This window comes from Macadamia integrifolia, chromosome 11, assembly GCF_013358625.1.
Source record: "Macadamia integrifolia cultivar HAES 741 chromosome 11, SCU_Mint_v3, whole genome shotgun sequence".
Taxonomy (NCBI): Eukaryota; Viridiplantae; Streptophyta; class Magnoliopsida; order Proteales; family Proteaceae; genus Macadamia; species Macadamia integrifolia.
Window position 1 is genome coordinate 6,106,534 of NC_056567.1, and position 16,438 is coordinate 6,122,971.

The following is a 16,438-nucleotide window of genomic DNA, read 5'->3' on the forward strand; positions in this document are numbered from 1 at the left end:
CTTTAGCTTTGGGTCACTTAATGAGTCAGTGATAATTATATATATGGGTGAGGGTAAGGACCAACCCTGTAATAAAATTAGGGTTTCCTCCCCTCTTAAGGAAATAATACCTTAGGTCCACACATAGTAATAAATATTTCATACCATTAAGGTATGCCCAATAAAATCCAATATCTCCATAGAGATCACTTACAAATAATATTGGATTCTTTCTGCTTACTCTATTTATAGTCAACACCACTAAACTGATTTTTAAAACAAATCTTTGACTATGCTAGCCAATTTAATCTCCTGAAACTTTCTCCACCAGCATCATCGTCATGGAACCAAAAGAAATCTGCTACCATTATGGCACTCGAATATCGATCACGCTTTACCTGGTGAGGTTCCTTGTTCACCAACAAAGTTTTCCAGAATTTTACTCTACATTTCACCAGAAAACCATCAACGATGTAAGATCCCATGGATTGACGAATATGTAAAATCTCAATAGCATCTTTATCGAGCAACGGAATCCTGAACCAATCAAAACCTTGGAAATGGTGAATATAGATTATATCTCTATTAGTATTATACTCAACGTCTTCAATTCTCATCGTATGCTGACATTCGGTTCTTTCATCTTTATGGCGGATGCAAGTACTAATATCTAAATCAATGAATACTAGGTGACCCTGTTCCAATTTCTGATGGTCCTTGCGGTCTGAGGAAAATCCCAAAACAACACACAAAATTAACCGCTTATTATAGATCTCATCATTTGCAATCAAGGAATAACAATTATCACTCTGTGACTTGTCGGCAAAAAGTATTCCCTGCGAATCAGAGGAAAGGAAAAGAATCGTCAATTGTCAAAGTAACAACCTAACCTGCAGTATCTAATAGTTAACGATTAGAGTGGGGGAAAACAAAACGGTGAAAGTACAACCTGGCCATGTATCTTCTCCCCTTGAGTACGTGTCAAGTTATAACATCTTCTCGCGTCCAAATTTTGCAAAGATTCTGTTCCCTCAAGGCCTGGAATCTCCTCCAGATTTATGCACCCGCTAAGACATAATATCCTCAAATTTTTCAATGTTGACAAATCTCGTAGTCGTACCAATGATGGGCACTCTTCGCAATAAAGTTCAACTAAACTTAAGGGAAGCCCCAGGAGTTCTTTCAATTTTGTATGAGATAAGTCAAGCTTAACTAGAGATTTTAGATCATCAATGGATTCAGGTAATTTTTTGAATGATATGCAATTATTGAGAGTAAGCACTTCGAGAGAACTTAACTTGCAAATGTTGTATGGGAGTTCTTTTATATTTGTTCTACATAAGTCAAGCTTGACCAGAGCTTTTAGATCACCGATGGAATGGGGTAACTCCTTTAATGAGTAACAGAATTCAAGAATTGGAATTTTGAGCTGACTCAATTTCTCGATGGATTCGTCTAACTTATCCAAGGATGTCCATCCAAGATCTAGTCGCTCCAAGCAAGGAAACCATGAAAAGTCTGGGGACTTAGATAGAGCTTCACATTTACTAAGATTGAGGACCTTCAACTTTTGGAACCCCTGTCAAACAAAGATAATATAAGTACTATCCTTAAAACTTTGAAATCAAATGAGAAAATTAAAAGTTGAATGCCATACCTTATTTTCATCTTGAGGATTGATATCCCAAGCTTGCATAAGCGTGCAATGTGATAGATCGAGATGAACCAGTCTCTTATGATAAAAATTAGTTGGTAGAATACCCAAAAGACAATTATTACACTTGAACAATCTTAGTGCATAAGGAAGGCGTGAAAAGTTTCCCACAAAACTTTTTGGATTAATGGAGAGGAATCTTAGATTAGGCATCCTCTCAAAGTGTTTATTAGCTAAATGAATCAGTAAGTTGTTGGGACAAATGATTCCTTCTAATGTTTCAGTACCCTGCAATATAAAATAACTAAAATAAATTTTAATTGGTGACCATTACCAGAAAAAAAAAAAAAAAGAGAGCGAGTAGTGGTAAGGGCCCATCCCATGTCATTTGTTATAGTCTTTAAATTACTAGGGCTATATATATAAGCTCCCAACACCCCCCCAAAACACAGAGAGAGAGAGAGAGAGAGAGAGAGAGAGAGAGAGAGAAGCATGCTTTTATGTCTTACCTTGTTTCCCTCTAATACTGCCAAGACTTCGCCATGAGACCACAACCTACTTCGCTTGCCTGGCTCTATAAAGCTTTCTTCTAAGACAATTTTCCTTTCCATATCTCGAATATGATTATTTATCCTCAAGTAGTAGCCATCATCCTTATTATAATCAAATTTTAGAAGGGACCTTTTAATTAGTTTGTGTATTGCTGATCTAAGATAATAGCCACAAGCTTCCCAAAAGGAAATCACATCTTCTTTCTCCCATCCATTGAAAAAACATGTAGCATCAAGAAATATGGCTCTCTCATAATCATCTTCTAGAGTATCATAGCTTATCTTCAGTCTTTCGTAAATCTCTTCAGGAGCAATTTCTCTAAATTGTTGTATTCTATTTTTCCACACTTCCTTGCTTCTTTCATCCAATAGATAGGAACCCAACACCTCTAGAGCCAAAGGCAAACCTCTTGAATAGATTGCCAAAGCACATGAAAGCTCCCTATACTCTTCTAAAGGTGTGACTTTTTGAAAGACATGCCAACTGAATAGTTGAAGAGATTGGTCATCATCCAATTCTTTAGGCCAATATATTTTATCTTTATCAACATTAGCCACATTTAGAATAGTCTCATCTCTTGTCGTTATTATGATCCTACTTTCTTGACCAAACCAATTTTGATCAATAGCCAAAGCATCGAGTTGGGAAGGGTGATCCACATCATCTAGAATAAGAAGAACATTTTCTACTTGAAGTCTTCCTTTTATCAATTCTTTTCCACTATTAACACCCAGTATTTGACCATGAACTTTTCTTTTGGAGATATTATAGATAAGTCTCTTCTGTAAAGATACTAATCCATTTGGCCTTGATGCTTCTTCTCTAATGTTTGCAATAAAGCAGCTCCGATGAAAGTTGTTGACGATGTGATTGTGAAGAGCCTTAACAATAGTTGTCTTCCCAATACCACCTATGCCACATATTCCAATAAATTGAACATCTTTGACACCAATATTTAGTAAAGATACCAGATCATTTACACGGGAATCTAATCCAATAAAGTATTTATCATCAGTCAAGAAAATGCGGCTTGTTTCTCTTAAAGCCCACTCAACAACGAGCTCAACTAGCTTTGATTCGTCCCTACAATAGAAATGAAGCATTTAAGTTGTCAATTGAATGAAAAACGATTATTAAGCATGAGCATATATAATTAATAATTTAGTACGAGCAAAATTTTGAAACATGCATCCCGATGTAAGAAGGTACTCAAAATGGCAAAAAAATACGTGTCATTAAAATTATTTGAAATGAGATGTTCCTTATTTTCTTTTTAAAAATATAATTTTATATCCTTTTCTCAGACATCATAACATGATGTGACAAGTGTGCTCATTTGGTAGCAAAAATCTGATCACAAAAACACTAGGGATGCATTTGGTAGTCATCCAAAAAACGTTTTTTCATTCTATGGGAACAAAAAAAAAAAAAAAGTAAACAACTAGAGTAATTGTTACTGAAACAGGTTCAACAAACACCAATTTTTTTTTTTTCTTTTAAAACGACATTTTGATACAGAAACTGAAAATTCTGTTTTTGACACGAAATGTCGTTTCTAGAACTGAATGACTACCCCACAGAGTCTAGAACCTAAAAAAAAAATGTCTTTTATAATATTAATCCACTAAAATCATATGCCGCATCATACTTTTTGTCTACCAGAATTGCTATCTCCATGTACTATCCTCTGGACTGTGATTTTTGACAACCAATAATAGTGCCAAACGGTCAGTTCAGCCAGGTTCTGGTCACATGGAACTGATTTTGGTATAGGAATGGGTGAAATGAAAAATGAGACATTAATCTAATGGATTTTTAAAATTAAAGTGGGGGATGGATTTATACTTTATAGTATGTAATGTATAGAATTTTTTAAATTAAAAAAGTGAGTGGCATGTGCATGTAACATTTAATAAATATAATAGATTTAGCCATGTGTGTGTTACTCACCGATTCTTGTAGAGCATAGTTAACATTGATTCAACTAACTCTGCTTGATCCTTGCAATCATTTCATGTCAAAACGAAAACCAAAATAATAATAACAACTTATTAGAATAAAATATTTAGTAAAACCAGAACATATAAATTTGAAGTTTTTGATGTAATGGAAAGTATTCAGAAATAAACATTAATGAGAAATCGGTAGATACATTAAAATTGAAATATGCATCCTTATATACGAAGTATGGGTAATTAGAAGAAGTTTGTGGGATGAAGACTTGCCCGGTTTTGTCGATAACATATCCGCTTCTCCCATCAGTCCCAAAGTTTTCCTCCAACTCTTTATGATATGGGGCTCGGCTTTCTTCTCATGTCCTAGTAACGCTTCTTCAAAACTTCCGGTCTTATCCCGAACGTGCCTTGGCTCAACATTGAAGAATATTGGCAGGACCTTTTGATTGTTGGATCTGTGGCATTGAACTATCTGAGTAAACTCCTGCAGACACCATTTGCTCCTCACATAACCTTCAGAGACGACAGGAATCAAGAATTTGGAACCCTCGATGGCTCTAATAAGGGAAGGGCGAATGGCTTCTCCAGTCGGCAGTTTTTCATAATCCATAAAGACATTGATTCCCTTCTTTTTGAGAGCTAAGTATAGAAAAGAGGAGAAGTTATTGCGAGTATCTTCGTCCCTAAAGCTGAGAAACACATCGTAAGTAGAGGATCCAGTTGTAGAGGCAGCGGAGGAGGATGAGGAAGCCCAATCCGCCATGAAATTGCAGTTGCTAGAAGATATGATGTTCAAAGAACTGTTCTTTAGATAGGAGGAGTTTTCTTCTTTTCTCGGTCACATTTAGGGGTGTCAACGGTCCGGGTTGGTGCGGTTTTGGTCCGGTTTCACCGGTTTCGATGTGACTTTGGAACTAACCGAAACCACCCCATTAAGGAATTATCGGTTTCGGTCCGGTGTCGGCTTCGGTGCGGTTTGGGTTCGGGTTGTACCGGTTTGGATTTATCAGGTTCATTTCGGTTTGGATCGGTTTTTTAAACCGGTATGGAGCCATTAGCTTGGGCACTTGGGTTTTGACAGGTTGAACTTGAATAGTTGATAAATGTTAGGCTTGGGCACTTGGGCTACTGTTGGTCCGGTTGGACACTTGGGGCCTTGGGCTTCTCCCACTTGAGTGTTGGCCCACTTAGATTAATGAGTTTTAACTTTTAAGTCTAGTTTTATCTCGGGCCGGTTTGGATCGATTCCAGTTTCGGTGCACATTTCTGGTGTTTCCGGTGGCCCAATGGTCTAACCCGAACCAAACCGAGACCGGATTCAATTTTAAATACAAACCAAAACCAGCCCGATAAACCACCAGTTCAATTTGGATCGGGCTTAACTGGTTCGGTCTGATCCGGTTTAACCGATCCGGTTTAGATATTGACAACCCTAGTCACATTAATAGCTGACCACGAGGGTACCTGCCTTAAGTAGTCAAGTGGTAGCTTTTTCTTATTAGACTCTTGGGGAAAGTCTTCTATCAAAAAAAAAAAAAAAAGTCTTGGGGAAACTCTTGCTTCCGCGTGCCTTGCACGAAATGACAGAGATCCTTTAAATGCGTGGTTGGCCAGGACCTTTGAGCTTACCGAATAAAATAAAATAAATGTAATATCTTCTGAAAATTACTTAATTTTTATTTTTATTTATTTTTTATTTTTATATGTGGAATCATTTCACATATTGCATCATATTAAGGAATAAAGTGTTCTGAAAATTTCCATGATGAGGGTAGGTTTTTAAGCCATTTCCTGCTAACCCCTGGGGGTTGCGTTTATATTTACTCTCCTTGTCGCATGGTTTAAAAAAATCAAATCACACCTAAATTGGATCGGTATAAATCCAGATGGACCTTCAATACTAATCTAATCCATATCGATCCATTGATAAAATATAAAGATAAAATAGTTTGAAATACTTTTTGTTGGTTTTCTTCTAAAGAATAAATCTGTTTGATCAAATCTGATATCAATCAATATTAATCCAATTTATATCAATATCGATTGAGATTGATATTAATTTGTTAGATCAAACACCAAAAAATACGAAAAATGAAGACACAATAGATCCACACGACACAGATTTAACGAGGTTCACACACCACGGTGTTGTGCTACGTCCTCGGGGCGAAGAAGATATTGTACTATGCAGAAGAGAGATTACACCCAAGCAGCAGTGAGAAAACTCGCACTGAAACACTAATTCGAAAAACCCCCAAAATACAATGACTTTCTCAACAAGACAACAATACATTATATACTCCAAGTCGCAGATCGACCCATCGGGTCACAGTCGATCCGGTCAAGCTAACCCCTCTGCTTGCATCACATATCTCATAAAATTTTCCATTCGAGTCGCCACCAAAAATATGTTGGATTGGGTCAATCTTAAAAACGGGTCAAGAATTCGAGACAAACTTAACAAATCTCCACCTTAGCTTGAATTCTTCTCCAACAAACAAACAAATAGCTAATATCTTCATCTTCTCCAATAGCCCTCCAAAGGGCTGAACTCAAACACGACAAATGTCAAGTAAATTCAAGCAATGCTCTAAGTTACCAACACACAAAGGCTTAGTTAACATATCAGATGGATTGTCTTCAATACCAATCTTCAACACTTGAATATTACCTTGAGCAATTATTTCCTTGATGAAATGATACCGAACATTAATGTGCTTCGTCCTCTTATGATACAACGAATCTTTAGTCAAGTGAATAACACTCTGGTTATCACAATAGACAAAAGTCACCCCATGATCCATGCCGAGTTCTCCCAACAAACCTCTAAGCCAAATAGCTTTTTTAATTGCCTCAATCACTGTCATATACTCTGCTTCAGTAGTAGATAATGCAACTGTAGCCTGTAAAGTAGCTTTCCAACTAACTGTATTTCCTTCAAGAGTAAATACATAGCCTATGAGTGAGCTCCTTTTGTCAAAATCACCTGCATAATCTGAATCAACATAATTAGATAAACTATCACCATTCCTCCCAAACTCCAAACAAACACCAGAGGTCCCTTTCAAGTACCTAAGTATCCACTTCACTGTTTCCCAATGAGCTTTACCTGGACATGACAAATATCTACTCACCACACTAGCAACTTGTGAAATGTCAAGATGAGTGCAAACCATAGCATACATAATAGAGCCAACTGCACTAGAGTATGAAACACGTGACATGTACTCCACCTCTTCATTTGTCTTAGGTGATAGAGCAATTGAAAATCTAAAATGAAAGGCAAGAGGAGTACTTACAGGTTTGGCATCTTTCATGCCAAAACGATTCAATACCTTCTCAGTGTACTTCTGTTGGGATAACTATAGCTTTCCTGCTTTTCTATCCCTCTTGATCTCCATACCAACGATCTTCCTTGTTGCCCCCAAATCTTTCATCTCAAATTTAGAACTTAATTGTTCCTTCAACCTGTTGACCTCATTTCTGTCTTTTGTTACAGTCAACATATCATCAGTATAAAACAGCAAATATATGAATAATTTATCAGAGAGCTTTCTGAAATAAACACAACAATCATATTGACACATGCAGTATCCAAAACTAGCCATAACTGAATCAAATCTTTATACCACTATCTTAGGGACTGTTTCAAACCATCTAGGGACTTCTTCAACAAGAATACATGGGCCTTCTTACCTTCAATAACAAACCTTTCAGGTTGATGCATATAAATATATTCTTTTAGTTGACCATGCAAGAATGTTGTTTCACATCAAGTTGCTCTAGCTCCAAATCATGCATAGCAACTAGAGCAAGTAGGACACGAATAGAACTATGCTTAACAACAGGTGAGAAAACATCATTAAAATCAATTCCTTATACCTAACTATAGTTCTTTGCAACCAAACGTGCCTTGTACCTAGCAACTTCAACACCTGAGGTAGATTCCTTCTTCTTGAAGACCCATTTGCAACCAATAATTTTCTTCACTGTTCTCGGCTTGACAAGCTCCCAAGTCTGATTTTTATGAAGAGATTCCATCTCCTTATTCATGGCAATCAACCATTTTGTGGAATCAACTAAAGTAATAGCTTCAAAATATGTTGCAGGCTCATTATTTTCAATTTTATCTGCAACATACATAGCATAAGCAACAAATTCAGTATGCCCATACTTTTGTGGTTGTCTAATATTCCTCCTTGGTATATCCTTGATAATGATATACCGCTCTTCTTCTTAATTCTTTTGAGCATCATCTTCTTCAGTAAAAGCTGACAGCTGAACTGAAGTAGATTGTGCATTGTTTGAAGATGAATCACCAATTTCAAACTCCACCTTCTCTCTAGATTTTTCTTGACCTTCATCACAATGAACATGAATTTCTTTCCTAGGACGCAACATAGCAGATTCATCAAAAGTAACATCTCTGCTAATAAGAAATTTTAGAGACTTTGGATCAGGACACCACAACCTGTATCCTTTCATTCCATATCCATACCCAAGAAAAATGTATTTCTTAGTCCTAGATTCCAACTTCCTTTCATTCATATGTGCATAAGTAGGACATCTAAATACTTTTAAATTTGACTAGTCTGTAGGCTTACCTGACCAGACTTCTTTTGGAGTCTTACACTCAATAGCTGTGCAAGGAGATCGATTCACCAATAAGGTGGCTGTGTTAACTGCTTCTGCCCAGAACTTCTTACCCAATCCTACATTTGATAATATACACCTCGTCTTTTCTAACAAGGTTCTATTCATACACTCTACCACTCCATTCTGCTGGAGTGTTTTAACAACTGTATGGTGTCTAGCAATACCTTCATTTTTGCATAACTCATTAAAGTCACCTTCATAGAACTCTAGGCCATTATCGGTCTTTAACCTTTTAATTTGTTTCTCGGTCTGCTTCTCAAGCAAATTCTTCCACTATTTCAAAGTGACAAATACTTTATTTTGGGCTTCAAGAAATAGACTCAAACCTTCCTAGAGAAATCATCAATGAAAGTAAGCAAGAACCTTGCACCAACCCCCTTTGAAGCAACCCTGGAGGGCCCCCATAGGTCTGAATGAATATAGCCCAAAGTTCCCTTGGTCCTGTGAATAGCAATACTGAAACTAACTCTCTTCTACTTCCCAAACACATAATGTTCACAGAACTCCATTGCTCCTGTACTCTGACCACACAACAAACCCCTTTTACTTAATGATGCCATCCCTCTTTCACTCATATGGCCTAACCTCATTTGCCATAAATTTGTGACATCTAATTCAAACATAGATGATGAAGCTGCTACAACAGACCTAGTGACTGTAGTACCCTGCAACACAAACAAACTGCCAACCTTGATTCCTTTCATCAATAAGAGTATACCCTTGTTGATCTTCATGACTCCACCTTCAGCTGTATACTTGCACCGATTTGAATCAAGGGTGCCTAAACTGATGAGATTCTTCTTTAAATCAAAGACATACCTGACATTAGACAAGGTTCTAACAATGCCATCATACATCTTGATATTTATCGTTCTCATTCCAATAGTTTTACAAGAAGCTTTATTTCCCATCAACACAACTCCAACTCAAACTGATTCATATGTGGAGAACCATTCACGATTGAGACACATATGGTAGGAATAACCAGAGTCAATAATCCATTCATCCTGTGAACTAACATTGTCATCAATCACCAAAATCATATCAAACTCACTCTTATCTTTAGTAATACTACCTTCTGCAGAATCATCTCTTTTCTATTGATTTTGAACACCACCACCTGTTTTTTACTTATTTAAAAGTTTATAGCATTCAAATTTAATATACCCATTTTTTTTACAGTAATTGCAGGTCAAATTCTTGTGCTTAAATTTTGATCTAGCCTTCTTTTTGTCACCATTTGAACCCCTTTCATTTGTTCTCCCTCTAACTACTAAACCAACACCATCAGATTTATTGGTAGACGCCAATTCATCATCAATCTTCTGCTTGCTTTGCAGATTCGTTTGACATCCTCAATAGAGATTGTCTCTCTATCATAAATTATGATATTCCTAAAATGCTTATAAGATGGAGTCAGAGAACATAACAATAATAGAGTCAAATCTTCATCATCTATTTTAACATCAATCATTTTTAAATTAGTAACAATAAAATTAAACTCAAATATGTGAGATTTAATAGAAGTACCTTCACCTATATGAAGGGTATACAGTTGTTGCTTCAATCTTAACCTATTGATGAGGGATTTGGTGAGGTAGAGATTCTCTAACTTCACCTATAACTCTATAGTCGTTTTCTCTAAGAGAACTTCTTGTAAAGCATCATTTAAAAGACACAACTAAATAGCTGAAAGGGCTTTATCATTTAAAACTTTTTAATCATCATCGGACATAGTTACAGGTTTCTTCGTCTTTTCAAATAGGGTTTTCTTCAAACCCTGCTGTGTAAGAACAACCATCATTCGAACCTATCATAGGCTAAAATTGATATTACCGTCGAACCTATCAATATCGTACTTCATTGAAGCCATGGATCAAAGTAACCCAAAGCTTTGATACCAGTTTGTTAGATCAAACACCAAAAAATACGAAAAATAAAGAGACAATAGATCAGCACGACACATAGATTTAACGAGGTTCACACACCAGGGTGGTGTGCTACATCCTCTGGTGAAGAAGAAGATGTTCCATTATGCAGAAGAGAGATTACACCCAAGCAGCAGTGAGAAAACTCGCCCTGAAACCCTAGCTCAAAAAACCCTCAAAATAAAATAACTTTCTCAACAAGACAACAGTACATTATATACTCTAAGTTACGGGTCAACCCATCGGGTAGCAGTCGATCCAGCTGAATCTGCTTTCATCACAGATCTTAGAAAACTTTTCATTTGGAATGCCACTAAAATATGTTGGATCAAATTAGTCTTCAAAACGGGTCAAGAATTTAAGACAAAGTTAACATAATTCAATCTTAATGGATATTGATTGAGATCAACCTCAAAATCGACTCCGATTTTTAAAACCTTGCCTTGTAGTGTCACGAGAAAATGCATGTCATGGGCCTATGACTATACCTTTCTGTGGATAACTTTCTTTGAAATCTACATGGCATAGAATTGTTTATTGGTAGCTATCATGCGTTTGGAAATTAGAGACATTGTTAGTTTTAAGGACAACTAAAAAGGTATAAGACATTTCTTCGAAAGTGACACATGGAACTGACTTTTTGAATTGTTTCCTCTAATTATCAAAGCGAGAAGTATTAGACAGAATAAACTATCTTCCACGAATTCATAGTAGCATTTCGTGGATCGTGTCATGCGGGACTAATTTTTTGAATTGTTCCCTCTAATTTCTAAAAAGGGGAAGTAGTGGACAGAAAAAGTTATCTTCCGCAAATTTATTTCAAGGAAAGTGGCACGTTGAATTAACTTTTTGAATTGTTTCTTCTAGTCCAGGAGGAGAAAATAAAAGAAAAAAAATAAAAATTGTACTTTTTTTTCTTTGTTTAAGAATTTCTCTTTGTACTTGGCATGTCCTGATCCAAGAGAAGATTCAGTTTTTAAATTTGAAAATTTCCCTTCGAAATTGTGAAGTTTTCTTTTACTCTTAAAAATAAATCTTACCAAAAACACAAGAAAACATGAGAAAATACAAAAACTTTTCTTTTCTTTTCTTCTCTTCCCTTATAATGGTAACTAAACATATATACTTTTTTTTTTTTCTTACCCATTCATTTCTTATCTTCTCTTTTATTTTCTTTTCCTTTCTTTTCTAGATTTTTTTTTCTTTTCTTTTCTTCATTTAAATAAAAGAAAAAATTAAAAACATTATACTATTTTTTTTGTTTAAAAATTTCTCTTTGTACTTGGCATGTCTTGATCCAAGAGAAGATTCAGTTTTTGAATTTCAAAATTTCCCTTTGAAATTGTGAAGTTTTCTTTTGCTCCTAAATTTTTTTTTTTTATTAGAGACACAAAAAACACATGAGAAGATACAAAAACTTTTCTTTTCTCTTCTAATGGTAACCAAACATACATACTTTTTTTATTTTCTCACCATTTCATTTCTTTTCTCCTCTTTTCTTTTCGTTTCTTTTCTACCAAACAAAGCCTAAAGGGGGAAGTAATGGATAGAACAAGCTATCTTCCACAAATTCATAGTTTACATAAAAAAATGGAAGGCATTTCGTGGAACGTGGCATGCAGGAGTGACTTTTTAAATTGTTTCTTCTAATTTTTAAAGGGAAAAGTATTGGACATAAAAAGTTATCTTTCACAAATTCATGGTTTGCATAAGAAAAGTGTATTTCCTCTAATTTTTTTAGGGTTTGGGATTCATGCACAGGAGATTTTTTTTTTTTTTAATAGGAGATTCTCATGCATCGATAAGTCATAAAGTAGGGAGTGAATTTCATATTCCGATGGGGATTTTGTTCCCATTCGCATGACTATGCATCATGTACAGTCTTTCAGAAAACCTTTTGCAACCCTAAGTGGCAGGTCATATGAAATTGAATATATATATATATATATATATATTGACAGAGACCTTGACCAAATCCATCGTGAAATTATGGTCTCTTTGGCTTTTGGTGAGGCATGTGACTATAACTTCCCAGTAAAGTTGTTTGAAACTTTTCATTGTAGATTGTTGGGGATCAATACATTCTATGGTGGTGGAAATGCGGAATCATACGTACCCAAAAAAAAAATTGTGAAACCATATATATTATAATCCTAGTACGGAATTGTAGAAATGCAATCTTAAAATGATACAAAAGATAATGGAAAAACGAGAACAAGTAATGTACATAGGTTACAGTAAACATGACCCCATAACAATAAACATCTGCTTTAACTGTTACAGGCAAGTTTTGATGCCACTCCGGTGCAACATACCCTCTTGTCGCTCTGACCCAGTTTGAGTCCTAGTTTGGTCTGGCTTTAACATACCGTAGGAGGGGAATTGAGAGACGAGAAAGGATAGGAAGGGAGAGAGTAGGAAATAGTGGAGATTAGAGAAAGAAAATCATAAAATATATTTTTAATAGGAAAAAATAGAAAAAGGTGAGAGAGAGGACGGTGAAGAATTTTGATTTGTAAGGTAACTAATTAGATTTTGGTAGAAAAAAATTCCTAAAATATAGATTATAATCATAGAAAAAGTTTCCACACACCAGAGAGAATTCACAACATAATAACAAGAAAAAAGAATAGAAGAGTAAAAGAAAAGAAGACATAATTCCCATAATTACAACATCGAAGAAAGAAAAGGAAATCATCCTAGGCCAGCAGTCCCATCAACCGGCATCTAAGTCAACGACCTCCTCCAATCAAGATCTTGAGTTGATACCCAAGCGGTGGTCGTAGTAGTTGAATCGGCGGTTCATCAAATCCACCTCCCTTTGAAGGTGTCTTAGGCTCGCCGTCATGTCCCTGGAGGTGGTGTACACGGTGTTATCCAAATCATCTATATCCATGACCATGCTTGCCTGGGTTTCTTGGACGGTCTTTTATCCTGTCAGGAGTTTCTCCTGACCTTCCTGAAGTACCTTCAACCTTTCTTGCATGCCCTGAAAATCAAAGGGGCCACCTGGGGATGGTGGAACCACATTGAGGGGGACTTCCTTCTCTATATCTACCTCATCACCATCCTCCTCATCCTCGGGCATATAGTCCTCATCATCTTCTACCTCATCACCCTCATCCTGGGCTGCCTTCCCCACTGCAAGTCCATTAGATGAAATAGCTTCATCTTATGTAAGATGCCCCGGGAAAATTAGTGGGGGCACTACCTTCCTCACCCTCAAGATCTACTTGAAAGTGCTCAAAGATCTTGGTGAGTGACCGGGCATAAGGGTAGTTACCATAAGATGGATGGGTTGTGTGATACTCCATAGTCTTCAAAATCACGTATGGGAGGCACAGGCAAGGGGAATTCCCTAAAGCAGTGTAGAGTATGCTATATAGGCAGCCATAAAGTTCACCTAATTCTAGTGCTTGGCCCGGGGAAGCAGGTTGAACTGCACCAAACAGCTGATAACTCGAACCTCAGGAAGGAAGGCTATCTCAGACTCGGGACGGATGAAGCTACCACAAATGCTTCAATAGATATGCTTCTGGAGGGTCTCACTCATATGAGGACCCAAGGCCTTACCCGTGGGAGGGAGGCAGTACCAAGTACCCTCCAAAGAAATGCCTAAAATTCTTGCCAATAAGTCAATCAGGAGCCTGATATCTCGACCCTTCACCCGGCTAGTGAGGGTATACATCCTATTGTCATATAACACCTTAAGATTGCAACAAAACATCTAGATGAGGTTGGGGTAGCATTTGACGGTGGATAGATAACTTGGCCTCCCATCCTAAGGCTATAAACCTCTCGACCATTTGAACTCAAGTGAAGTCCTCGGTCACCACCATCACCACCATCTTCTCCATCAAAACTGGTCTCTTAAAGAAGGTGTCCCAGGTGAGTGCAGCCTCACGACTGTGAAAGGTGCCATCATCATAGTCCTGTAGGTCCTCATAAAGGTTTCTGATAGGTCAAGCTCGAGAGGTAGAAGAACTAGTGGTAGCACCCCTCCTCTTCCTACTAGAGGCATGTGCACTTCTAGAAGATGAGGCAGCCCCTTTTCCTTTACGGGAAGACATCATGTAAAAGTTGGAAGGGAAAATATGAGAAAATCGATAAGATACCAAGAGGAATTGTGAAACAAGGGATAAAGGTAAGGAACAAGACAATAAGTCATAAATAGGTGATTAGTGAAAATGACTCACCTTACTAAACAACAATGAATGGGCAATGTATGTAAACTAACAAATAAGGGAGAAGATCTCTACAAGTACATTGCCATTGTCATAATGAAACTACATGTGAGTGGTAAAGGGCAAGAACCATATATGAATAAATGAGCATTATAGAGATTTTGATGCTTGATACAATACACTAATAAAAGACAAGAGATGGAGGCATTTATTTAAGGCATAGAGACATATAAATACCAAAGTTAGCAACAATTCGAGACAATTGACATATTTTCCAAAAGAAGAAGGAAATGGAAACTTCACAGAAAGGAGCATAAACCTAGAATATCCACAGCATTGAGGAAAATTTTGCCAATAACATATGAAGGGAGGTTCAATTTCATGAATATATATATATATATATATATCTTGGCATATTGATGTCAAAATAAGTGAAAGCCCCAAATTTCATATGAACCCTAACTTAGAAATGGCAAAAATTCATGCCAAAATGAGAAAAGTGATGCCTAGGTGGAATGTAACATTCTTATTACTATTGTGCAGTCAAATGTGTGTGTATAGACTCATCGAATCATACTTTGTGCAAGGAAAATAGAGGAAAAAGGGAAAACCCTAAAACAGCAAAAAAATTGGGAAAATAGGGTTATGAATACATGGAAATGGTAAATGTAAATGATTAAAGGTGAGATTCATGATGTAAGCATCATATCCACATACTACATTCAATTTTATTTGGAAGAAATCAAAAGAAAATGAAGTTTTTGAGGTTATTGACCAAAAGCAACCGAAATCCCAAACAGAAAGAGGAGAAACCTACTTACTTGATATTGAGAATGGAGTTAAGAAGCATTTAATTCATATGGGGGGCGTGAATAGGACTTGTGAAGGGCTTTTAGGTCTTCTCTTGTTTCCTTGGGCGATTTGGAGTAGAGAAGGAAAAGAGAGAGAGAATGATTTGAAAAATAAGGGATTTTGCCCTTTATAACAGAACCGCGTGGGTGACCGGCAGGTCCTAAAATAGCCCACCCACCAGTATAACCTGTCGGTGTGGGTTTTTGGGCAAAAAAATCCTAAATTGTGGGGAATTGTTATTCAAGCCTTGTAGGACCTATTTTGCATAAAATATGAGCTGATGTGCAATTAATCTTCATGCATGCTTATGTGGAATAACTATGATACCATATGGAACTCAGTGTTTGGAATGCATAATATGATGATGAAATGCACTATGACTACATAATGGGAGCCATGGCGTGCATTGATTTTGTGCTTATATGAAATAAATGTGGCACTTAATTGTACCAAATCTCAATGCAATCCAGGTACAAAGCATCATGGTACGTACTAGATCCGACAGTAGTGTGAGAGGGGCCCCATGTGGTTCCTGTCCCGTCGAACGACCACCTAACTCTCGGGGACCTCAGCCATGGGTGAGTCTTAAACAAGAAGATACAGTTGAGGACTCACCTACACCTGAAATTTCGGATCCTCCTCCTATTGTTACTCCCAATGATGTTGTGACTCTTATTC

At 36.8% G+C, this 16,438-nt stretch overlaps 1 protein-coding gene across 1 annotated transcript; it reads right to left on the minus strand.

Annotated features, from left to right (window-relative positions):
- Positions 1 to 269: 269 nt before the first annotated feature.
- Positions 270 to 9,653, minus strand: LOC122092870 (disease resistance protein RUN1-like). The gene is given in 6 exon segments (XM_042663176.1): positions 270 to 815; positions 929 to 1,558; positions 2,143 to 3,268; positions 4,428 to 4,916; positions 6,844 to 7,695; positions 9,616 to 9,653. Coding segments are annotated over 6 exon segments (3,681 nt in total).
- Positions 9,654 to 16,438: the final 6,785 nt, after the last annotated feature.